General features: G+C 42.8%; 1 protein-coding gene across 1 annotated transcript in view; it reads right to left on the bottom strand.

Annotated features, from left to right (window-relative positions):
• The window catches only part of KANK1 (KN motif and ankyrin repeat domains 1), a 140,577-nt gene that overhangs the window by 21,270 nt on the left and 96,562 nt on the right, over positions 1–22,745 (bottom strand). Inside the window, exon 4 of the mRNA XM_019645884.1 lies at positions 6,420–9,098. Coding sequence (XP_019501429.1) covers positions 6,420–9,098 — 2,679 coding nt within the window. The remainder of the gene's footprint in view (positions 1–6,419; positions 9,099–22,745) is intronic.

Here is a 22,745-nt window from a genome sequence, read left to right on the forward strand (position 1 = left end):
GCATCATTTTACGAGTTGACCAGATTGGTGATGACTAAAAGATAGCAAGTGACAGAAATCTCAGTGTTCTGGAAAATAAGAACACCTTTGAAGCATTAATTCTGTTTCTCAAGCGTAGTTAGTGTTTCATATATGGATAATTATACTAGCTAAGGCAAACTATAATAAAAAACTATAAAAAAGTAACTTGAAAACTCTTTTTTGTGTTCTGCACTTTAGAAATGTTATAAGCAAAGTGTTTGATAAGAAAAATAATTCGATGAAATAGGCGTAGAGCTGTAGGAGTTTTAAAGAGATCACCTTGTCCAGTTTCCTCTGAGGTATTGATCCATCTAGAATGGGTATTAGTTGTTGGTATGTTGCAGTGCGCTTCTAAATTTGTTAGAAAGTTGACTTTTCAAAGTATACTAAAGTGAATTTTAAAAGTTGCTCTGCTCACACATTCCAACTCTTCTGGTATGCTAACGCATAGTTTTGTTTTTAATGCCAAGTGCTTTCTGAAAACACAATTAGAACAGTGTGGCCAGCTAATGAACCATGTTATTGTGCCAAATTCTCAGCTAGACATTCTGATTTGATTTTTAAAGAACATCTAGCTTACTTGTCAAGAAGAGGTAGGACTGAAATTTCTGAATCATTATGGAGGCCATTCAATCACTTAGGTATTTTCCCAAAGTATAACTAAGCATTCCAAAGGGTCTGAAATAATACTTCCAGTTTTTCCATAAGGAAAAGGGCTTGAGCACGAATTCACCCTTTTCAGCCCACATGTTGATTTGGGGAATAGGCAGCAGAGATTATTCAGGAAGGATCACCTTTTTTGGTACCTTTCATGACTTTTGCGGGGTAAAGTATGCAGCCTTGATGGAGGGGAAAAGACAATCCCTTTGTGGTTCTGGGATCACCTCTCAGAACAATGCCTGAATGCCGACGCATGTAGTCGCCAACATAAACAGTCAACTTAAACTGGATAGTAAACACTTACATTTCTAGGCCCATTTTAATATTTCCCTGGGAAAATGCTGGACAGCTGTCATGAATGTATCTAACAGTGGGTACTTAGAAATTAAAATGCAAGAATCAGGTTCTCCCTCACTACAACCTCACCCACATTTAATTACACACCATCTCATGACAAGCCAGAAAACCCACACTGACAGGCTGCTTTAAAGTTGGGTTAAACAGATGTGCTGTGTGTTCTTCTAGATACAACTGAGGTCCTCCTCTCCTCTCTAAGCTCATCTCCTCCCTTGACCCCACAGGGCTTGACTGCTGTTGAAATTCAAGCACTTTCTTCACTTTCTTTCTGCACATTATTTATGGCTCACATGTACCACCATAGGATATTATTCATATTTCCGCTACATGTCTTGGCTTCCCAAGTTCTTCAAGGTGTAGGCCAGTTTCTATCTTTGTTGCAGTGCCACACTTTGTATAGAGTTGACACTGAATGTGTAGCTATCAACTGACCTGCATGGAGAAGGGGACAGACATCTTTACTGAGATATGAATGACTGGCTGTTTGGAAGAAGAATAAACAGCTGTAGCCATCATCCACTATCAACAATTCCCTTTGTCATTTATGACTGGACATCCAAGAACTCAAAGCCATTCCAGTTCTCAAAGCCCACCAATCTCCATGCTTTAGCCAGAAACGAACTACACGCTTTAGGGTTCATTCAGAGTGTAAGTGTCAAAGTAAACTTGCATTTTTTTTTCCAGAGTGCATGCCCATTGAAAATGATAAAGTATCAGTTTAAAAAGAGGAAGGTTTTCAAACAAGTGTCAACTGAAGAGCTCACAAAAGTGGTGAACATATTTTAAACTTTGTGAAAGATTTCCCTCAGGGCTGAAGTACTTTTTCCCAAGGTCTGAAACGGATGTCATAGATCCATAACATCAATCCGTCTGAGGGTCAGCTATCCCTTTTGAGACTCTGGTAAGAATTATGCATTTTCTTCACATAAATTCCAGACACAAAACTGTTCATGAAACTATAGACCCCAGGTTAAGAAGCCTCGTTCTAAGGCTGTTTATTCCAACAGTATTTCCCTGAAACAGGGCTTGGATGTACCTAGTGGGTGGTTGGTGGTGGCGGTGGGTGGCAGGAAACCAAAGAATTTTGGGAAAGTGCCCCAGCTGACTCTGATAGGCAGCCTGGTGATAAGATACTTTTATAGAAAAATTCTGCTGAAAGGGACCCAAGCAAGAAAAATCTAATCCATCCTTCTCATGACACAGGACGACACCGCAGCCCAAACCTTCCCTCTCTAAAGTGACACTCCTAGTTCCTGTGCAGCCAGTATCCGAGGTCAGCTCCTCTGACTTCCAGGTCAGCAGGCCTGTCACTAACTCCATCACGCCATTATGCACGGCAAGGTTCCAGAAATGTCTTGTTTGGATTATTACTCTTGCAGCATTTATCAAAAGAAAATTGTGATGAAAAAAAAAAAAACAGGTACTAGGACAAGTAAATGGTAATTATTTGAACTTGGAGAAAACTAACTAGAAATGGCATTTTGTAACAATTTATTTCCCTGCTTTTGCTTTGGCTCACATCTCTGTCTACAAAGTTGCTTTCACAGTTATGGGAATGGCTTCAAGTTCATAAACTTTTTAACAAGCCCAAGATAACTAAGAGCGCAAATATGGAAGCTGATTTAAAAAGCAGTTCTTTTGTCTGAGTATGAGAGATGAATTTTCTCTAACTTATGTGGCAGGCAGTTAAGTTCCCCTGTTATAGATAGTTTTGTTTGTATTTGCTCAGAGACAGTTATATATTTTTAGAATATTTGTAACTGCAAGTCATTGGTTTAGAATTTTCTCTCTTCTCCTTCCTCTTCCATAAGGAAAAAAAAGAAGAAAAAAATTAATCCAATCCTCAAACCAAAGCAATCCAATTGATTTACAGGAATTTAAAAAAAAGACATTTTTTTTTCCTAAGGTTTCCGTTACAACACAAACTTATTTCCTCTTAACTTTTTAATTCCACGAAAGAAAATATTAAATACATGAAACTCCAACTACCAGGAATTAAGAAGTACTTTATAGAACATCTTTGGTCACCACCAAATTCCAGCTGCATCAAAACGATGACATTGTCTCTAAATCCTGGAAAACTGCTTGTGATGTTTTATGTGAAAGATACATAAAATGTGTATGATTCAACTATTATTTTTTAAAAGTACGTCTCTAAAACACAGACCCACACACGTACACATCCGGGGTTACCCCATGAGAGCATGAGGAGGCTGTTACACTTTAGTTTACACTCTTCTGAACTGTAAATTTGTTACGAGTACATACTCCAGTTATAATTTTCAGAAAATGAATAGGAGTTTAGGCATTATGATGCTGCTAAAAATTGCTCTTTTGCATTATTTAGTGAGGGTCTCACTAAAAAGTGAGGGAAATCTTCAACTCCAGGTAAACTGAAGGGAATTCTCTAGACTGGACACTAATACACTTAATTGTGGCTTCATCTTGAGCTTTCCCACAGATTCTGAATGACTCTGAACTGAAAATTTCTTGTGCTTGTGTTTTCCCATTTTTATGTATGTATTTCTTTATCTAGATATAATTGTTAGTTGGGGAGGCATAATAATTGGGGGCAAAAAGTGATGGCCAGCCAAAATTATGAAGATAAAAATTTGTATTGAAAACAAAAGATCACTTGTATAATTTCTTTTAGGCAATGTGTTCTATATCTACATTTTCATTTCTGGAAATACTAAAAACAGCAATGACCGCCAGCATTTATTGAGCATTTATGCTCTGTGCTGCAGACTGTTCCAAATGTTTTACTCTTATTAACTCACTAAATCTTCATTTCAACCCTGTGAGGGAACAAAGACAACTTGTCTTAGCAGCAGAGAAGGAATTTGAACCCAGAATGCCTGGCATCGGAGCCCAAACTTAACTTCTTTAAACTAAACTACTAGGTTCACATAAGTGATCATTTATATGCTCTTTTTGGTAGATGTCAAACCCAAATTCCCTATCGTTTTACTTGGGGAAGAAAGTTTGAAATGAATACCTTTCTATCTTCCAGTATGCCTATTGGTACACAAACGCATGGAACATTGTGTGTGAGCAATATTCTCTATGTGTGGTATGCACAGTAAGCCAGTGCATTCTGACATACCTTTACTCTTCACAGCTTGCAGGCACTCTACCTTACTAGATCAAGCTGTTTTCCTTTCCAGTCCATATAACCAATGCCAGAGAACAAAAATTCAATACCCTGAGTTGAGTTCCTAACCAAATTCCTTCTTCATTAGAACTTTAAAGCACACGTTTAAAGCACAAATGTCATGTGAATTACAGAAATACTTTAAAGTTGTTCTCGTGTGCTCTGAGAGGGAGCTGCCATTATGACCAAATAAGTGCTATGAAAAATATTTATACTTCTGTTCACAAATACTGCAGGTCTCATGCACTTTAGCTGATTAATTAGGTGTTCACTTGCAGGGTCTGATCTAAACAGCAATGTGCGGAATGTCAGCGTGACTGGAAATAGACCAAAAAACACTGTAACACGGCCAGACAAAACTTTCTCCCTGCTCTTGATGCTCAGGGTGTCAGGCAGATTACTCCAATGGTTCAGCTGAATATTTCTGGCAAGAATGTGAAATAGAAACCCCAGTTTGGGGAGGAGGGAGGAAGGCTGGCAAGAAAATGCTTTTATAGTGGATGATCTACTGTACCATCTGTGTCTGGAGGTATTTAAGAGTTTTATTTTGACTTCAATATCTGACATCATGATTTTAAAAAAGAAATGGAAACAGACATACTATTAGTTAAGACTTTGCTTCAATCCACATATCATTTTGATCCTATTTGTTCTAAAATGATTCTCCTGTGCATTTATTAGACTCCTTTGATTCTAAAAGGCAAAACCCACACGACAGCTGCCATTGTCATGTTCATTTTTTTTCTTCTACAATAAACTATCTGTTCCACAGTACAGTGACTAAAAACTAATATGAATTCAGGATTGAAAAGTGGAAACCTAGGATGATATAAAAGGTCTATTTCAGTCCATTTTAACCACTGCCCTTTTAGGCTATAAAGGGAAACAGAAAGACTTTAAAATTTTTGTTAATGGCTTACTTACATTTAAGCCTATACCGCTACGTGGCTCTGTAGCGCAATGGATAGCGCATTGGACTTCTAAGTCTATACTGCACATGTTCATGTTACAATTAAATTTAATACACACGATATAAATCACCTGAAATATTAATATTCATTTTACAGGTAGCATTTGGTCAGAGTGGAGAGCATGTTTGCCGTAGCTTCCCAGACGTCACACTACAGTTTAGCATGTCAACAAAGGAAGCAGTACTAACAAGCTACCAGCACCACCACCAATGACCACAAAAACCGCGCTGTGCTCACTGTGTGCTAATGATCTACACATTGGTGACCTTACAGGAGGGGTGTCCTAATCCCCATTTTATAATGAAGTGGAAAGTGACCTTCCTTCTCCAGGTCAGGCTGGAACCCGTAATATCCTAGGGTGATATTATGTACTCTTAGAGATACATGCAACTGATTACAAGGGAAATCATTTTAGCGAGGCATGCAGGGAAATAGGCCATAAAATCTTCCAGGGATATTTCTCCATTAGCTTCAATTAAAAAAAAAAATCAGGCAGTGAGCAAGAATCCCAATGAGTAAGGTTAAGAATAAGGCAGACCAAAATGCAAGCAACTATCCAAAAGAATGGTGGGAAAGGGCTTCCTTCTCTCAAGAGTTCTGGCTCAGAGAGGCCTCCCTGGACCACCCTATCTCAAACTGCCTCCATCCGGACCACCACCACTCACTATTCCTAAGCTGGAGTTCTTTTCTTCATAGCCCATATCACCATCTGACATCTTTTAGGTCTATTGTTTATTGCCTGGGCTTCCAACTGGAATGTAAGCACCATGAGAAAACAGGAGCCTATACCTATGCTTGAAACAGCAAGAATTCAATCATTATTTGCTGACTTAATAAATGAATTCATGGAGTCTCTCTCTCCTCATAAAAGTTTTAACTGAAAACATTTTACACCAGTATTTTTTTTTATTGATAATATACTGGTAATTGTGGTTACAAACAATGAAGGACTTTTTTCAAGCCATCCTATATAAAATGAGCAAGTAAATAACTGGAAGACATCGTATCAAAGCAGCAGCCCCAGGAGATAGCCCCTAGGTAAGCCAGCACTAGTTTGCTTTTCTTCTTCCTTTCGTCCCCATACCAGACAATAAGAATCAACAGAGTGGATTGTGGTTTTCATTCCACCCATTACCATTCTAAAGCTTTCTCCATGGTTCCAAAAAATGGTCCCAACATTTTGAAAATCCTTACCTCCTAGAAATAATGTTGTCCCCACACTTCCTCATCCCCAGCTCCCTCAGAACACCACCTACCTGCAACTTTACCCAGACTTGTTTTCGGGAAGTCGGGGTTCCTCAGCTCTTCAGTGCTTGTAGACTTCATGACAGAATTGATTGATGACAGGGTACTGATGAGCTGAGAGTTGAGAGAGCCAATCTGTGAGTGAGGTTCCCCAAAAGCTTCTGCCAGTTCACTATAGTTCTCAGCCAGCAGCGTCTGCTGTTCCGTCAGCAGCTTCTGGACGCGCTCAATGTAGTGATCCAAGCCGGTCATCATTCTAGGGGGAGCCTGGGTCTGGGGGCGCTCCACACACTCTTCTACAGGCTCATCCCCAACGCCTACACTCCTCCTGCTGCCCGTCAGCCCCACAGTCAACTGGGGAGGCCCACAAGCTATGGTCCTCATTTTGAGACCAACCAGATAGTTGTCACAAATATTTATCTGCCCTACTCCTGACTCTTTGGTCTTCACAGCTGATGGCCTCTCAAACCCAGAATTGCCAGAGAGTACCGTTCCAACTCCGATGGACCGCACCTTGGCGGAGGAATTGATGTCCTTGACACGGCCTTCTCCCACAGCCACCGTCCGCATCTCCACAGTCCAGGTGCTGGTCTGCTTGTCCAAAGTGTGGAGGGAAGTATTGGTATAGGAGTCTATAAGGGTGGCCGTCTCGGTGTTGGTGAACTGGTTCACCTGTTCCAAAACTGTGTTGGTGTGCTGGCTTGTGGTATGAGGCACCGCCATGATAGCAGCTTCTGCCTGGCCCACAGCCTCAGTGTTTATGCTCCGGGAGGTGCATTCCTTTGGAGAGCAGACAATCACATCGATAGAACAATCGCCACAACCGATAGATCGTACTTCTTTGAGATTCAGGTTGGTCTTCAGGAGTGTCAGGTCGTTCACAGACTCTTCCGTGTTGCTGCCTGTTTCACAGACGCTGATTTCCACACCCATGCTCTTGTCGCACGTCTCCACAGACCTCCCAGTGCATTGGTCGCGCAATTCCACCCTTTCCTTAACAACCCACCAATTCATGGGCAGCTCGGGCCCCACGACTTTATTCTCACAATTGGGCCGGCAGGAGATGCCCACACTACTTGTTTGCACAGAGGTCCCAACACATGTGTCGGCTATGTCCACGTGCCTGCCAACCATTTGGTCTCTCGTCTGCACCACTGCCTCCACCATCTTGCTGAAAACAAGCGGCTGGGCCATTACGGCTTTGTCAACTTTTTTCCTTGACCCAGCAGCCTGAAGCTCTTGCTTGAGTTTAGTCATCTCTCGGTCATGGGTGGTTTCTTTCAGCTGGACTTCCAGGCGGTAGATCTTTTCCTTTAAGGCTTCTATGGTCTGCTGTTGCAGTTCAATTTCTTTGTCCGCTTCAGTAGTCACTCCGAGCATTGCCTCTGTCACTCTGACCCCAGAATCCCTTGTCTGAATGACTGTCCCTACAGTGGCATCCTTATAGGACCCGGAGCCCCGGTGGTACACAACAATGTCATTCATGTTCTCATTAGCACCCACAGCCACTGACCGGCACTCTGGAGGCCGACACTCGCCATTCTCCCTGAACTCTGAGGAGGCCTCATAGCTGCTGTCCTGGATCTTCTGCTCCAGGGCCTGCATGTCTGCTGTGAGCTGCCGGAACTCCTTGATCCTCTGTGTGCTCTGCTCTACGCTCTCCATCTCTTCCTCTTCATAGTCAATATATAACTCCCCGCCACTACTCCGGGCCCTGGAGCGCTGTTCCAGCTGGGACGCGTTCCCAGCACTGTAGGACCGCTTCCTCACACCACAGACATCATTCTGGGAGGCAGCCCTTTGGTTTTTCAGCTGTGAGGCCAGCTGCCTTTTCTCCTCTTGCAAGACAGAGATCTTTACCTGGAGCACAGGGATGGTCCGCACCTGTTCCTCAAGCTCCTTCAGGCGTTTCAGGGCAATCGCCATCTGCTCGCGGATGTGCTGCAGGTGCATGGGGCTCACGTTTGTCACGGGGGTGGAGATCCCTGAGCTCAGGGGGCTGTGGTGGATGGAGCTCCCCATGGAAGACGTGGTGGCAGCAGCTGGGGCGTAACCACCGTAATCCCCATTGCCTTGGTATCCATTCTGAAGCTGGTGCATGGCAGAATTGTGGTTTGAACCCATAAAGGAGGAGAGAGAGCTCGTGGAGCCCATGCCCCCAAAACTGGCCAGCCTGGGTCTTCGGAACTCGCCTGATGTCACCTGCATGGTGACTCTCTCCTGTTCCAGTCTTCTCCGGGTCTCCATCAGTGTCTTGGTGACATGAAGGTTGTGCTTTGGGAGTTGTGGTGAGGGTGGCGGCAGCTGTCGCGTTTCTGGGATGGTAAAGAAAGTGGGTGAGATCTCCAGAGGGGCAGGTGGCCTTGCGATTGGAGTTGATGTAACTTGGCTTCTGGCTAGGAGGAAGCTGGGGCACTGCTTGTTGTCATCACTGTTGGAGGATGAGAGAGATTCCGTGGAGGTCCACAAGCCTTGCTGGCCAGGGGTGGCCCTGCTTTCTGGGCATGGCACGGAGGGCTTCCGCCTCTTTTGGATGTTCAATTTCTTGATGGTGTTTCCTTTCTGTATGTCATCCACGTACTTGAGGAAATCTAAGTCTAGTTGATAGCCATAGGGAGTCTCCACAAAATAAGGATCTTTCTGTTCTTTGTCATGGTCTCTATTCAGAACATCGCCTGCGCCTGCGTTTCCTAAGGGAAAAGAGAGAAGATCATATTTTAACGCCATGTAATACGCATAACGGTAAAAACTAATATTTGTGTATGTTGCAGTGTGGCAAGCTGGTATGATTTAAGAGTTGACAGACCTATGCACTAATCTTGGATCTCTAACTTAATAAACCTCTGGGAACTTGTTTCCTCCTGAGTAAAAAAATGAAAATACAAGCATTTAACTCATAAAGTTGTTATAAGAATATAATGAGATAATGATTTTAAACAGCCAAGCACATAGTAAGTTCTTACTAAATACTTTATTTTTTTAAAAGAATGCATTAAAAAAGACTTAAAAACACCCAAAACTAATATATTGGGTTGTCGGAAAAGTCATAACGTATTTTTTCTATGTTTTTCGTTGCAAAAAAGCGTCATGACTTTTCCGACAACCCAATATTTGATGCTAGCTATATTTTAATTAAAAAAATCTTAAAAGATTAAAATTAAAAAAATTTAGAAGTATTTTCAAATAGATACTTTCTTTTGTTGTATACATAGTCCCTTGAAGTATGGATAGCAGTCATTAAGACTTCTATTTTATAAAGTGTGCGGTTAGGCACAAAAGTGAACAGTTTTAGAATAACTGACCAAGTCAGTGCAGATTCCGGAAGCCTGGGACATGAGTTCTCCACCAGGTCGCAGATCATGCAGCTTTTCTAAATGGTGGCCAAGCAGTCCCAGTGCCTGATTGCCTCCATAAGATCACAATTTCCCTTGATACCTTCCTTGCAGAGAAAGCTGGGACACAGGGGGTGTTGAGTGATTTACTCCAGCAGCATGGGTGAAAGACTACAGAGGACAAACTTCAACTCTGTTTTGTGTCTTTTCATTGAAAACAAAACCAAGCCCTGTGCTAACTAGAGGAAACGTTTTCTCCACTTTGATTTCTTTTGGACGAACCATTCACTATCCCAAGAATACCTTGTTTTATATTTGTAGGGTCTGCAAACAGATGCAAAGGAGAATGAAAGTTAAGGGCAAACCTCTATCCAAACACTAGATCATGTGGCATTCCGTAAACTACTTCTGCCTAAACCAAACATTTAGAAAGGAAACACAGGAACCTTTCAAGGCACAGACCTAGCTGCTGACCTGAGCCATGCCTTTCAAACTGAAAAAAAGCAAGGCCATTTTGCTGGTTTCAATTGTAAGATTAAGTAATGTGTTTTCCTATAGTCATAATGAGAAGCTCTGCCTTTTCAGAATTATGGAAAGAAGCCAAAAACAGTAAGAGAAAATGCAAGCCATCGGTACCCCGCCCCGATCCTGGGTATAAAAGCCCACCTGACTGCTGTCAAGGTCCAAGTACATCCAGCAGTTTGGGCTGCCTGCCTGCCCTTTCCAGCCCCAACATTGCTGAACATTTGTATGTGATAATGTGACTGCTCTGAGTAAAGAAAGCTTTTGCCTCTGTTTGCCATCTTTCCTCTGAAATGTTGTAAAGTACAAAAAAAAAAAAAAAGATTGCTAAGCAGAGGAGTCAAAAGGCATGTATTCTTTGTATCCCGATTTAAAACAAAATTCGCTTGTTCCAGCTGTTAGAATTTAGGCACTAGCTTTCAATTCTAAAATATGTGTACAAGAATTCTATTAGAAAGGGGTGCAGAGCACCCATCCTTTTCTAGCCTAAGGAAGGGTGAGCTGATGAAGAGCACCTATGCCTGGAAATTTGTGCTAATAGAACCTCTTGCATCCTCTCTTTCCTTCTGAACTCCACATGGACACAACACGCTCACTCCAAATACTCAGGCGGACCTGTTTACAGTGTGCTATCTGAAATTCCACAAGCAAAGAGAAACTGCAGGCGTGGGTGTCAGACAGATCTCACAGGCACCAGCCAACGATTCTAAATCTGGCGGCTCTAGACCCTGCGGGGTCGCGGCTCCCAGCTGGCCTTCCAGCCATTCGGCGCAGGCCGAGGGGAATCCAGCCATGGAGATGAGGCCCCGGCGCGCACCCGCCCGCTCTCCGCACACCTACCGGGCGCCCGCTGTGCTCCGCGCCGGGCCCGCCCAGGGGCACCGCACACCAGCTGGCTCGCAGCGCGCTCCGGCCGTGCTGTTGGGGCACCCTGGTTCTTCACCCCATAAGGAAAAGAGTTTCAGCATTCGTGTAAACTTAGCCAGGCGACGCGCAAATACCATAGGCCGAGTGTTCACCAATGAAGTCTCCCTCCGGCTTCGGTGACACCGCCCCCAACACACTCAGCTGTTCGGCATTCCCTGCTTTCTTAGTGAAAACAGGAAACCAGGATCCTTTGAAAATGTGTGTTCTTCATTCCAGTGTTGCCAGAAGTAAAAATAAAGCCAGCAATTTAACCATCTCCACAGAGAGGCTCTGTCTGCGGGACCAGTCACTTCTGCATGAAAGAGTTTGTGTTCTTGTGTGGAAACTAAGCAGTCTTAGCCCTCAGTCACCTGAGGAAGTTAGAGGCACAATCGGCCCCACTGTTCTCTGCACGTTCCCAAAGTCCCCGGCAGGACCCAGTGGTTCCAGAGCATCGCGGGAACCGTCTCAGCACTTGGCTCAGAACCAGTGACAAGTAGTTATCCTTTAACAGGAACCTCAAGGGAGCCTTTGCCACTGATGAAAGTTCCTTTAAAAAGTTTTTAGACACCTTTTTCTAGTTACAAAAATAGTATGTTTGTAAAAAAAAAAAAAGTCATGTACAGACAATTTAAGAAAAAAAGTACTCATACCTCACCATCTAGTGGCAACTGTTAATATTTCATTGTAAGTCCTTCTAGGTTTTTCTGTCTATTTCTTAACATATTTACTTTTCCCACTTAAGCATTTTCAATAGAAAAAGGTTTATGTTTATCTAATTTCCCTTCAAACAGTCATCAGGGTTTAGAACACGACAAAATACATCTCATTTTTTTTTCAGTGAAATTGAACTGTCACATATTAAGTTATTTCTGAAGTTTACAAAAGGCATGGGTCATGGGGGTAACCCCCAGATAGACTCTGGACTTCTAAATTTGGGAATCAGTATAGAGTTAGAATGTTACCATGTTAGGCTTGATGATTTCCTAGTACTGCTTGAATCAGACTATCCTAAGGATTTGCAATCCAAATTTTATGCTCCAGCCACTAAAAAAAGCAAGCTATGTTCTCAAGTTGTCATTTTTACCAACAACTGTCCACAGTATGAACTGTTCTACAATTAAATAAAGATACACAGTGTCATTTTTTATCTCCTGCTTTCTAGTGTGCCTTTACATACATTAACACAAATATGGCACTTAGAGGGCCCTGACTGATTTCCCAACTTTCTCATGTATGTCGTCTTATCTCCCTATGAGAGACTATAACTATTTTGAGAGCAACAAATTTAATTTTTAAAACATCTTTCATTGCTTCCCCCTTCCCAAACACACACATCTATTAACAAGGTGCTGGGAACAAAGTAGATGTTTAAGAATGTTTGCTGAAGGAATAACTGAATATACAGTATACCATAATGAACTTTGAAAAACATCTTCACTGTGGAAAGAGTTGCTAGATCTATATTAGTGTTAAGGGCAATTCTTGTACAATGCTGTTTCAGTGGTTATCTTTAGGTTGTGGAATCATGGGTGGGTTTTATGTTGTACTTTATATTTTATGAATTTTTATAACACATAGGTATTTCTCTTTCAAAAAACATGATTACAAGAAGTCACTGTTTGGAAAGCAGGAGAAATGTACTGAAATCAATGCTAAGAAAGTTCATTTGGGAGGGGGATGAACGGGGTAGCCATGGCAAAAGACAGCTAGATATTCCACAGTATGTGCTATCCCATTCTTCCAAACTAATAGAACTAACTCCCATGTTTAGCTGGTTAAATATAAAGACTACATATTTCCCTAGCCTCCTTTACTGTTAGTATGGCCATAAGCAGAAATATCATGTAGCAACCTCCAGAAACCCCCCTTAAAAGACACAGGAATAGGTCTATGACCTCCTTTCTTCTTTGTTCCTTCTTCCATCTTGCTGCCTGGAATGCAGATGTGATGACTGGAACACTAGCTGCTATCCTGGATCATGAGCTCATACAGCAGGATGAAGGAACAGTGGGCTAAAAGGAACTTGGGTCTCTAGGAGTTTTGTGGATCAAAGCTACTATGCTATTTTTGGAAAGCCTACCTCTACACTTTTATGTGAATGAGAGAGAAACTTCGATTTTGTTTAGCTATTGTGTGTTTTAAGTCTCTGTTACTTGGCACTAAATTGAATTCTAATGGATACAGCAGTCTCTCTCCCATGTCTCTACTCTCCCACAAAAAAATTAAGACCAGATCTTTAAAAGAAGAAAAATGCTAAATAATAAACTGGGGAGACGTTACAATAAAACTTCTTTATTACAAACATTTTGATTAATTAAAGAATAATTAAGGGAGTGTAAACAAAAACAGTTTTAAAAAGTCTCTAAGTAGCTTATAAGGAGACACTTAACTGCCTAAAAGTCTTTTTTGGACTAACAGAGCTATGCCTGCTTATACACAGCCAAAAACCACTGGCTATATCTGCAACTGGAATCATGAAAGTAATGGCTTCCAACTAAACATTCTGGAATCAGAGGGCTGTCCCTGGTGTTTACAAGAATTTTCTGAATGTCTGGAAATCCAGCGGTGGAGACTGCCCCTGGCACCGCCTCTACCTTTATTATATAGCATTTACTGAAAGCTTAATTGGGTGCAGAAAATGGTTCTATTCAGTGGAACGAGTAGGAGGAAGGATTTATAAGAAATCAAATGAGGTATAGTCTAGCTGCGAGATAAATGCCAAACACTCTAAACATAACCCTAATTGAGATCAGTTACAAAGGCATATTATCAACAAGAACAATATGATAGTATGTGAATGAGTGATCAAAACAGAATGGAGTTAACCAGGAGATGAGTTCTGAAGAAAAGGTGAGTGATGACAGAATAAAAGGGAAAGAGAGGTAAATGGTGGAGAAAAGCCAGGGCACAGAGCCTGCTGGTACAGCTCAAAGAAATAGGAGAGGTATGACTGGGTACAGAAGAGCCCGCCAGACTCGGGTGTGGACCTGGGGACTCTTGCCCACTGAGTCACTGTTAGATTGCACACCGGCCCTGTGCCAGGGGTTAAAAGGCATCAATGAAGATTGTCTTGATAGACGGAGGTATGAAAAGAGATTCAACTCAAGGGGACCATTTAAAATGTTATATAACCCCCAAGTGTGAAGTGAAGACCAAATTAAAAAGTGTATTAATACATCCAACTTATATGTATAATTACTATTGATGAAGAAGCTATCTTACTAATTATCTATCTATCTATCTATCTATCTATCTATCTATCTATCTATCTATCTATCTTCCGCTTACTCTTTACCAGGCACTATTCTAAGAGGTAGGGACACAGTGTGAACCAAAGAGACAAGGACCCAACTCTCACAAAGCTCAGAGTCCAGTGAGGGGTGGGGTGCATGGGAAAAAAAAATGCAAGGCAGAAGTGAAGCAAAGAGGTAGAATCACCAGAATGTATGCCAGTGTGGTATGGTGTGTAGATGGGCGGCTAACAGTGGGCCACATGGCTTTCGGGGTTGGCATCATCATCGAGCTGACCTACTTCCTAGGCACCAAGGGACTCAGTCCCTCTTCCCACTTCTCTCTCCTGAGCCAGTTTGTACGGTCTGCAATTTGGGGTAACCAAACACCAAATGTGACAGTATGAACTAGAGACAACTCACCCTGTGCAGACCAAATTCCCATGTGTTCAGAGAGAAGCTGACATCAACACACTGGTGGTAATTCTACTCTTTATTCATATATTTACCACCTGGTAAAGCTTAGCGTTATTTGTGAGAGGGGCCCAGTTTATGGCCTAAAGAACACTTTGAAATTGCCTTGCAATTTTGTTTTGCATTAACAAAGTGAAATGAAGGTAGAAATCATTTCATTTAGGTTCATAAAGTGTTACATAATTTTAACTTTTCAAGGAAACTAAACTTATGTCCAAACAATATTTGGTTTGAGAAGACATAAAACTTAACGTACTCGCTGGGGAGGTGGAAACTAGATGGTAGGAAACCAGTCAGAGTCCTAATCTGCTAGTGATGATTCTCAACTGGGGGTGATTTTTGCCCCCCCCCCCCCCCGCAAGGGGACATTTAACAATGTCTGGAGACATTCTGGGTTGTCGTAACAGGAAGGGCTGTGCTACTGGCATCTAGTGGTTAGCCAGGGAGGTTGTTAATTCCACAATGCACAGTACAGTCCCACCTTGCCCAACAAAGAACTATCTAGTCCAAACTGTCAATAGTGTTGAGGCCGAGAATACCTATGCTGAAGACAGTGAGGGGAGTAAAACATTCACATATAGCAATTGAGAATTTGGCCATGTAAGTTGTGGACTTCAGGTCTACCATTTCTCAGTGGGGCCGGAACATCATGCTCGAGTGACAGAGTGGTAAAAACGGTACTTCTGAGTGAGAGAGCAATAAATATTTTTCAACACATGCTACCACAAGGAGCTATTCTTTAATATGAGCAAAAACCATTGGAGGTTTCTAAAATAATGTGTGCTGGTGGGCTTTTAAATGGCTAGAACTCCGATATTATTATTTTCTCTATTAGTTAGGATACAATGCCGCTTTTGTTCTGGTTTCACTGCTGCACACTCTAGGCCCAATTACTACCGACTAATGGTGCCATGAAAAATAATTACAGCCATGTGCCACAACTTCTACACGCTCTTTGTGGTTTTTCTTCACCAGACATTCTACCTGTTAAAACTGAAGAACTTCGCTAATCCCTCTAACTAACAGTATTGTCTCCTCTCACATGAAGCATAAAGACTTGGCCTAAAGTGCTGAGTCAGTCCCCGAGAATCACATAATGATCACAGCTTCCCATATTGAAACGCAGCAGAGTGCAAGCATCCTGCTGTTTGAAGCAATGAAAAATACCTAAGGCTGAGAAGCAGGAAGAAGAAAACAAAACGAGACCAAAAAAAAAAACCTAACAAACAAAAACCTGCCAAAAACCAGTAGGATGAACTCAGGGAGAGAGATGAGTTCTCGTGAAGTTAATTACTCACAGTGTGAAAGTGAATGAGTTAGCAATTCAGCTTTTCTAGTCAAGGACCAGTGGGATACAGAAGCCAGTGAAGCAGAACAGGTCCTTCTGAACAGGTTTAGCAGGAAAGTCCTCTGGATGACACTGTTATCATTCAGACCTTTAGACCCAAGGAGCCTCCCTGTGCCAAATCTATGTGAGAAACATGATTTATCAGAGAAACACACAATAAAAAGGAGAACGATGTACGTGTTCCCCGTTCTGCTTTAAAATAATGTATGGCAGGTGAGATTTTTCTCTTGCTCTTTCATTTACCAAAGAGTATTTTTAAACCTTCTCTTTTCCCCTCCCAGCAAACAAACCCATTCAGTCATTCGTGCAAATGATCAGGACCAACAAGGTGTGACCTGTTCATGAAACCTCTGCCCCTGTTCCCCAGAATTCTTACTACCTAACTGATTTCAACTAGACCTCTCTTCAGGTTGCAGCTGTTTTAAACAGGTACCTAAACACTTGGTGCAAACAACATGACAACAGTAAAGAAAGCAAAAGTGTATGCCAGAAGTTCACTGGAAATATCAGGCCAATGGATGAAAATATTAGGCCAATGTCATATGCACGTAGCTGCAATTTTACAAGCTTGGTTTGTTTATATGGCAACGTTATAATGTGGTATTGTTTCTCATATCTGTAACTCTTCATAACCCCTTTTGACTTCTCCCCCTAAATCCTTAGATTTCCTCTCACAGCTGATAACTCTGTTTCTTTAACCTGTGTCCCCACAGACATTAACCTGCACACTCTCCCTACATCTCCCATCGTCTCCCATCATTACCCCTTTTCCATCCTGGTCCCCACATTCCAAGCCTATTCCCACACCCCAGAGCGGGAATGCTGATGTAGGGAAGATGCAGTTATCAGACTGAAAGGTGGTTTTATTCTTTCATTCAGTAAATATTTATTAAGCATCTACCCTGTGTCCAACACTGCTAGAAGGCAAGCAAGTCGGTCACAGAGCCCTCCTGGACAAAGTCGTGAACTAAAGGAGGAGACACACAAGTGGATGCATAAATAAATAACAACTGTGATAAATGCTATGAAAGTAAAATACAGGAAGTATGCTAGGACTGGGCAGGGGCCCCACCAGGGCTGGCAGAGGGAGTGTTCTGTCAGTGCTGTATTTGAAGAGTCTACTGGGAAATGTGTGTGTGTGGGGGGGCTGTGTATTTGGTGGGGAGGCTGGGATGGGAGAAATTCTAGGCAGAGGAAGCTGCATATACAAAACCTGACACTTTTGGGAGCTGAAAAGGTGGCTGTGCATGGTAATAAGGAAAGCCCAAAGTGAGGCAGAGAGGGGACCAAGCCCCGGGAGTCAGGTTTTTGGTCCTTAAGCGCATTGGGGAGTTATTGAAGGGTTCTAAGCAAGGGAATGAAGTGATCAGGTTGCATTTTAAAAAGACTGCTGGGGCTAGATGCTGAGTATGTATTAAAATTCTCTCCATTAGGTTTTCCATGGATTGTTCAAGTCCCCATGAATTTTTCTCTTGGTGTCACAACTTCCTTTGCACCTTGTGACTTTTACTGATGCAACTAGATAAGTGCTAGCCATAGTGTTCAAGTCACCAGTACGCAGAGCCTGCCTGTGGTCTATACGTTCCCCCCGGAAATGCTGAGGACGCTGAGAAGGTCTGACAGATCTCAGCTCCTCTGGGCTGAGCTGGACACAAGGATCAGGTCTTTGGACCTGTCATCTGGGGCTCTATTCACGACCTCATTCTGCTAATAAAAAAATATATATGTTTTTCTTAAAACCAATGGATGACTCACTGCAGAGAAAAACGATGGGATTTCCTTTTCTGAAGGTCATTAAAGTATGATAAATCTAATCTGGGAAGGACAAGTGTGGCATGAGTGAGGTTGGGAAGAAAGGACGTTTTAGGGAATGCAGGCTCTGACTTTGGACATTGAGATGCAGAGCACAAACTCGCTCCGTATTTGAAACTAGGATGGGGATAACAGGGACTGAAAATGTCTGTGAAGCAAAGACAGTGTTGACCCTGGCAGCCAGCAAGTGTCTCTGTGGAGGGAGGAGGGAATGACAGGCAGCATGCTACTGCCAACCCTTAGTGCCCCAAGCCCCGGTCCATACTTCTTTCCCACGCCTGACTAGGAAAGGCTAAAGACAGAGAATAGGGGCTAGGGGACCGTGGGCAATACACCCCAAACATTCGGGACTTCTACCCACGTGGTGGTCTCCGATAAGCTCAATTTTGGGTCAGCTTGCCTTCAGAGTCACCAGGGTGTTACTCTCTGCCTGCCTGACAAGCCTCTTGCTCCAGGTGACCCTTACTGCCTTGGGGTACATACAAGATCTAGAACTCGGATAACATATGCTGCCTACTAATCATTATTCTCAGTTGTCAGCACACATCAGATTAGTTACTTAAAGACAGTGCCAAGGATCTGTTTGGCTCAGAAACTCTCTTTTGGGTTCTCACTGCTAGAATCTAAGATAATTAGAGCATCAAGTTAATATGATTAATGAAAGTAGGATTACAATCCAGTGAATAAAGTAGGTATTTGTGAGTCCACAAAGTTATAATGAATAAATACCGTAGAGTGCCAACCAATAGAGAAAGGAGAAATTATGGAAACAGAAAATCACCATTTAGCAACTATTACAACAGTGGCTGATTTAGGCAGGAATTATCAATTGATGCTAACGGCTAGTGGAGAGAGACTTCCTACTGAAGAACTGATATGGTCTCAGAATACTTCCCCACAGAAGGCTTATCAATCATGAAGGGAAAAGTGACGACTCTACAGTGCGGAAAGTTGACAGATAACCACATGGACCAGGTGATCAAGGCTAACTCCAGTGCTCCTGACGTCACGCTCTGAGGAGAGCACAACATCATTTCTGTAGTGTTCCTGCTTAGAAGGCATGGCCTGAGTCTGGGAACGTCAATGGTTCCTACCTGAAAGACAGCCGACACAGTAATAGGTCTCTCTTTTCAGAACTGCCAAAGTCATGAAAGAAAGGGAAGGCTGAGAACTGTTCTAGATTAAAGGAGATTAAAGAGACATGACAAATGCATGTCTTTACACACACACACACACACACACACACACACACACACACACACACACGCACGCGCGTGCGCACACATAGAAATGATGGAGCAAATGTGGTCAAATGTTAACCATTAGGGAATCTGAATCTGGGTGAGGGAGGGTGTGAAAGCTCTTGTACAAATTTTCTCTCAGTCTGAAATTATTTAAAAATAAATTATGTATACATATACCCTTCCTCCACTAGTGCCTGCAGCGTCTCTGGGGTACATGAAAGCAGTCTGCCAGTCACCAGGGAGCGCAGCCAACACTTCACTGTTGCTCATATGTAAACAAAGTGGCCTGTATTTTTTCTTTTTTCTTTTTTCTAAATCGGGGGCTAATGTCTCTGTTCTCCTGTATTACATATTCTTTGAGGAATTTTAATTTGTTTGATGTGTCCCTGGAAACCTGTAGAGCTTCTCAATTATTAATCTTCCAGATTGATGTGCCAGGAGCCCCACTGGAGAGAATAAGTCTAAAAGCTCCTTTCGGTGGCACTAAAAGTCTTCAACAATTTAGCCCCAATCCAGCACTTTCCAGCTTCCTCCCGCCCTGAACCTGTCTCCCAGAGCTACTTTCAATCCTATCTGCCTTTGCTCACCCTGTTTCCTCTACCCACAAACACGCCCGCCCTTCCCCGGCCTCTCCCACCTGTCAGAATTAGTTCTTCGGGGCCCAACCGAAATATCCCATCCTGGTAGTCTTCACTACCTCCCACTGCTCGGTCCTGGGAAGAACTGGTCCCCTTCTTCCCTGCATTTTTCTAAAACACTTTGCCTATACATACTGACATTTGCTACAGGAAGTAGGCACATACATGCCTGTTTTCCTCTCAAGGGCTGTGGGTATCATCGGGGGCAGGAAACAAGTACGATTTCTTTTTCTATCCCTCAGTGCATAGCATGGTGTTTGGCACACAGCATACTCACTGTCTAGTGAAATGAAAAAACCCCATGTCTTGGCATGTACCCATTATAAGTATGGCGGAGGAAGAGATAAAATGATTAAAATCAGGCACTCTAGGGCCAGACTGCCTGAGTCTGAATCCTGCCCCGGCTCTTTTCCAGCTGTTGGCGAGTTAGATTCTGTCTCAATTGTATAATGAATGCTTCAGTGTGCTGCGGACCACTGAGAACGATGCCTACAGTCTACCGTCGTGACCTACTAGCATCGGATCACCCTGTGTTGTTTGGTGAAGCACAAAGCTCGGCTTCACAGAAGATCCAGAACTCCTATCCCGCCTTTGCTCCCTCCACCCCATGAAGCCAGGCTTGGAGGCGTTTATGATACTTGTTCAGAATCGATTGAGTTTGCTAAAATCGGAAGGTCTAAATAGGTTTCTGCTTCTTAGCGTGGGTGCGGGAGATGCTGGCTGGGCCCTGCAGGGGAATGCGTGCACACTGGGGCTCAGGCACCGGTAAGGGCAGAGAGAGCCCTACTCCAGCATCAATTAGGCATGAAACAAAGCAAACGAAGACAGACATCCAACCTGTAAAAGTCTATTATGGCCAAATTAAAATATTTCCTTCCCCCAATAAGAGGACAAAGGTATGCACTGATTCTTCTGAACAATCGCATTGTCCCAAGAGGAAAAGCCCTCTTTAACACTGTGCAGAGAGAGACAAGTGCTTTAGAACCACTGAACAGCTTTCTGTGCAGTCTTGCCTAAACTGGGGGAAGGTGTCATTTTCTGTCCAGAAAACAAGAACAGGAGCTGTAAATATTTCATGGACAAACAATGGGCAGCAGGGGTCTGGAATCGCATCATGCAGCAGCAGTAGCAGCAGCAGCAGCAGCAGGGTTTGTACCCAGAAAACGGGGGTGCGGGTGGGACTTGATGGGTTCCAAAGGTTGTCTCCACACTATGAGTCTTTGACTATACCTGGCACAAAATTTCATAACATCTCATGCTAAGCAATCAAGTGAAGAAAGAAATTAATTGCAGCAGCTGTCAGGCCAGATGTTCAGACTGACAGAGCCCGTGGCCTTGCGCTCTCCCCATGCCATTCACTCGGCAGCGCTTTTCCAGTTGCACTGTAACAATTGGCACAGCCTCACGATCCCCAAATGCAAGCTTCCTTTGCTGTATCATCGCTTCTACTCTGGGCGTGTCTTAAAGAGTCCAGAAGCCAGGCTGCAGGTGAGCAGTTGTGAGGGAAGAAAAGTGGAAAGGGTTATTGTTCCTGGACATGGAAAGGGCTACGTCCTGATAAAGAGCCCATTGTATTAAGGAGGCACGTGACATCACAGAGGCCTTGAGGTTTACACAATGGCCCTCTTCTCCAGTGTTCAATGCCAACTACAAGATGCACTGACTCTTTACCCCAAATCTGTCTGAAATAGCCATTGATGTCACAGGCTTTCCAGTACGTGCTCTTCACCAGCTCAGCCAGGGCTGCTCTCCAATGCCCACTGTCTAATTGAAAGAATTATTGCTGAAATATGGCCTAAATTTGCTATGGATGCACAGAGCAGAATTCGCTTGGGGACTAAATAATGGTTTCTAAACTTTCTTCAAAAATAACATGCTTGCTATAAGCATATGTAGGAAAATGTGCCAGTTCAAAGGAGAGTTTTGTGAAAAGCAGAGAAGGAGCATAAACTGGGACTTTGGGACAGAAAGGATTTCTCTAACACAATAGAAAAATTTGGGGGGTGGGTGGGGAGGGACTGAAGTAATTGTATGAAGCCCAGCCCTTATTTTGATTTATAGTGTATACACAAGAAAAAGAAACCAGCTTTAAAGCACCCTGAGAAGTTCCCTATTAGAAAAACTGAGCTGCAAACAAATGACCAAAAATGGATTTAGCAACAAAAAAGGAAGTTCTGGAATTTAAGTAAACCATAAATTCAAAAACCCAAACCTTAAGCACATATGTACAACCTTTCACTCCTATGACAATGACACCTTTATGTTAAAGCCACAGCTAAAGCTGAAATTTTTACTGAACCAGAAGTCGAGGACTGAGTTATCCTTTCCAGCTTGTAATAAAAGCAAATATTTTTCATAACATACAGAGCTTGAGTTTATATTTCACCGACCCCCACCTAGAACATCACACCATCCTCTATTTTTCTTTTCTCGGGCTTTCTTACTTACCCACCCAGAAACAAAATAACTGTGATTTTCAGCAAGCAGGAAGCCAAGTCTCAGGCATACTTCCCTCGGCATTAAAGAGACTCCACACATTAGCAGGCAAAGCGCCCAGGAGCTGCTGCGGAGAATTTATTTATACCCATTTGGAATTTCCTGACCAACTAGCAGCCTGCTGGCCATCGGGTTTAATTCCAGGACTCTCAGTGTCAGTGAGACAGCAAAAACTACCGACGAACTAAACTGCTAGCAAGGATCTTAACAACAACAAAAGAGGTGAGGACAGGCCTTTCCCAGGCCCCTTCCAATTTTTCACACAAACGGTCCTCATATTCTTTAGACACATGAAATGCTAACCTAGAAATGCAGCTGTAAACCTGCTAATT

This window comes from Hipposideros armiger, unplaced genomic scaffold (assembly GCF_001890085.2).
Source record: "Hipposideros armiger isolate ML-2016 unplaced genomic scaffold, ASM189008v1 scaffold_95, whole genome shotgun sequence".
Taxonomy (NCBI): Eukaryota; Metazoa; Chordata; class Mammalia; order Chiroptera; family Hipposideridae; genus Hipposideros; species Hipposideros armiger.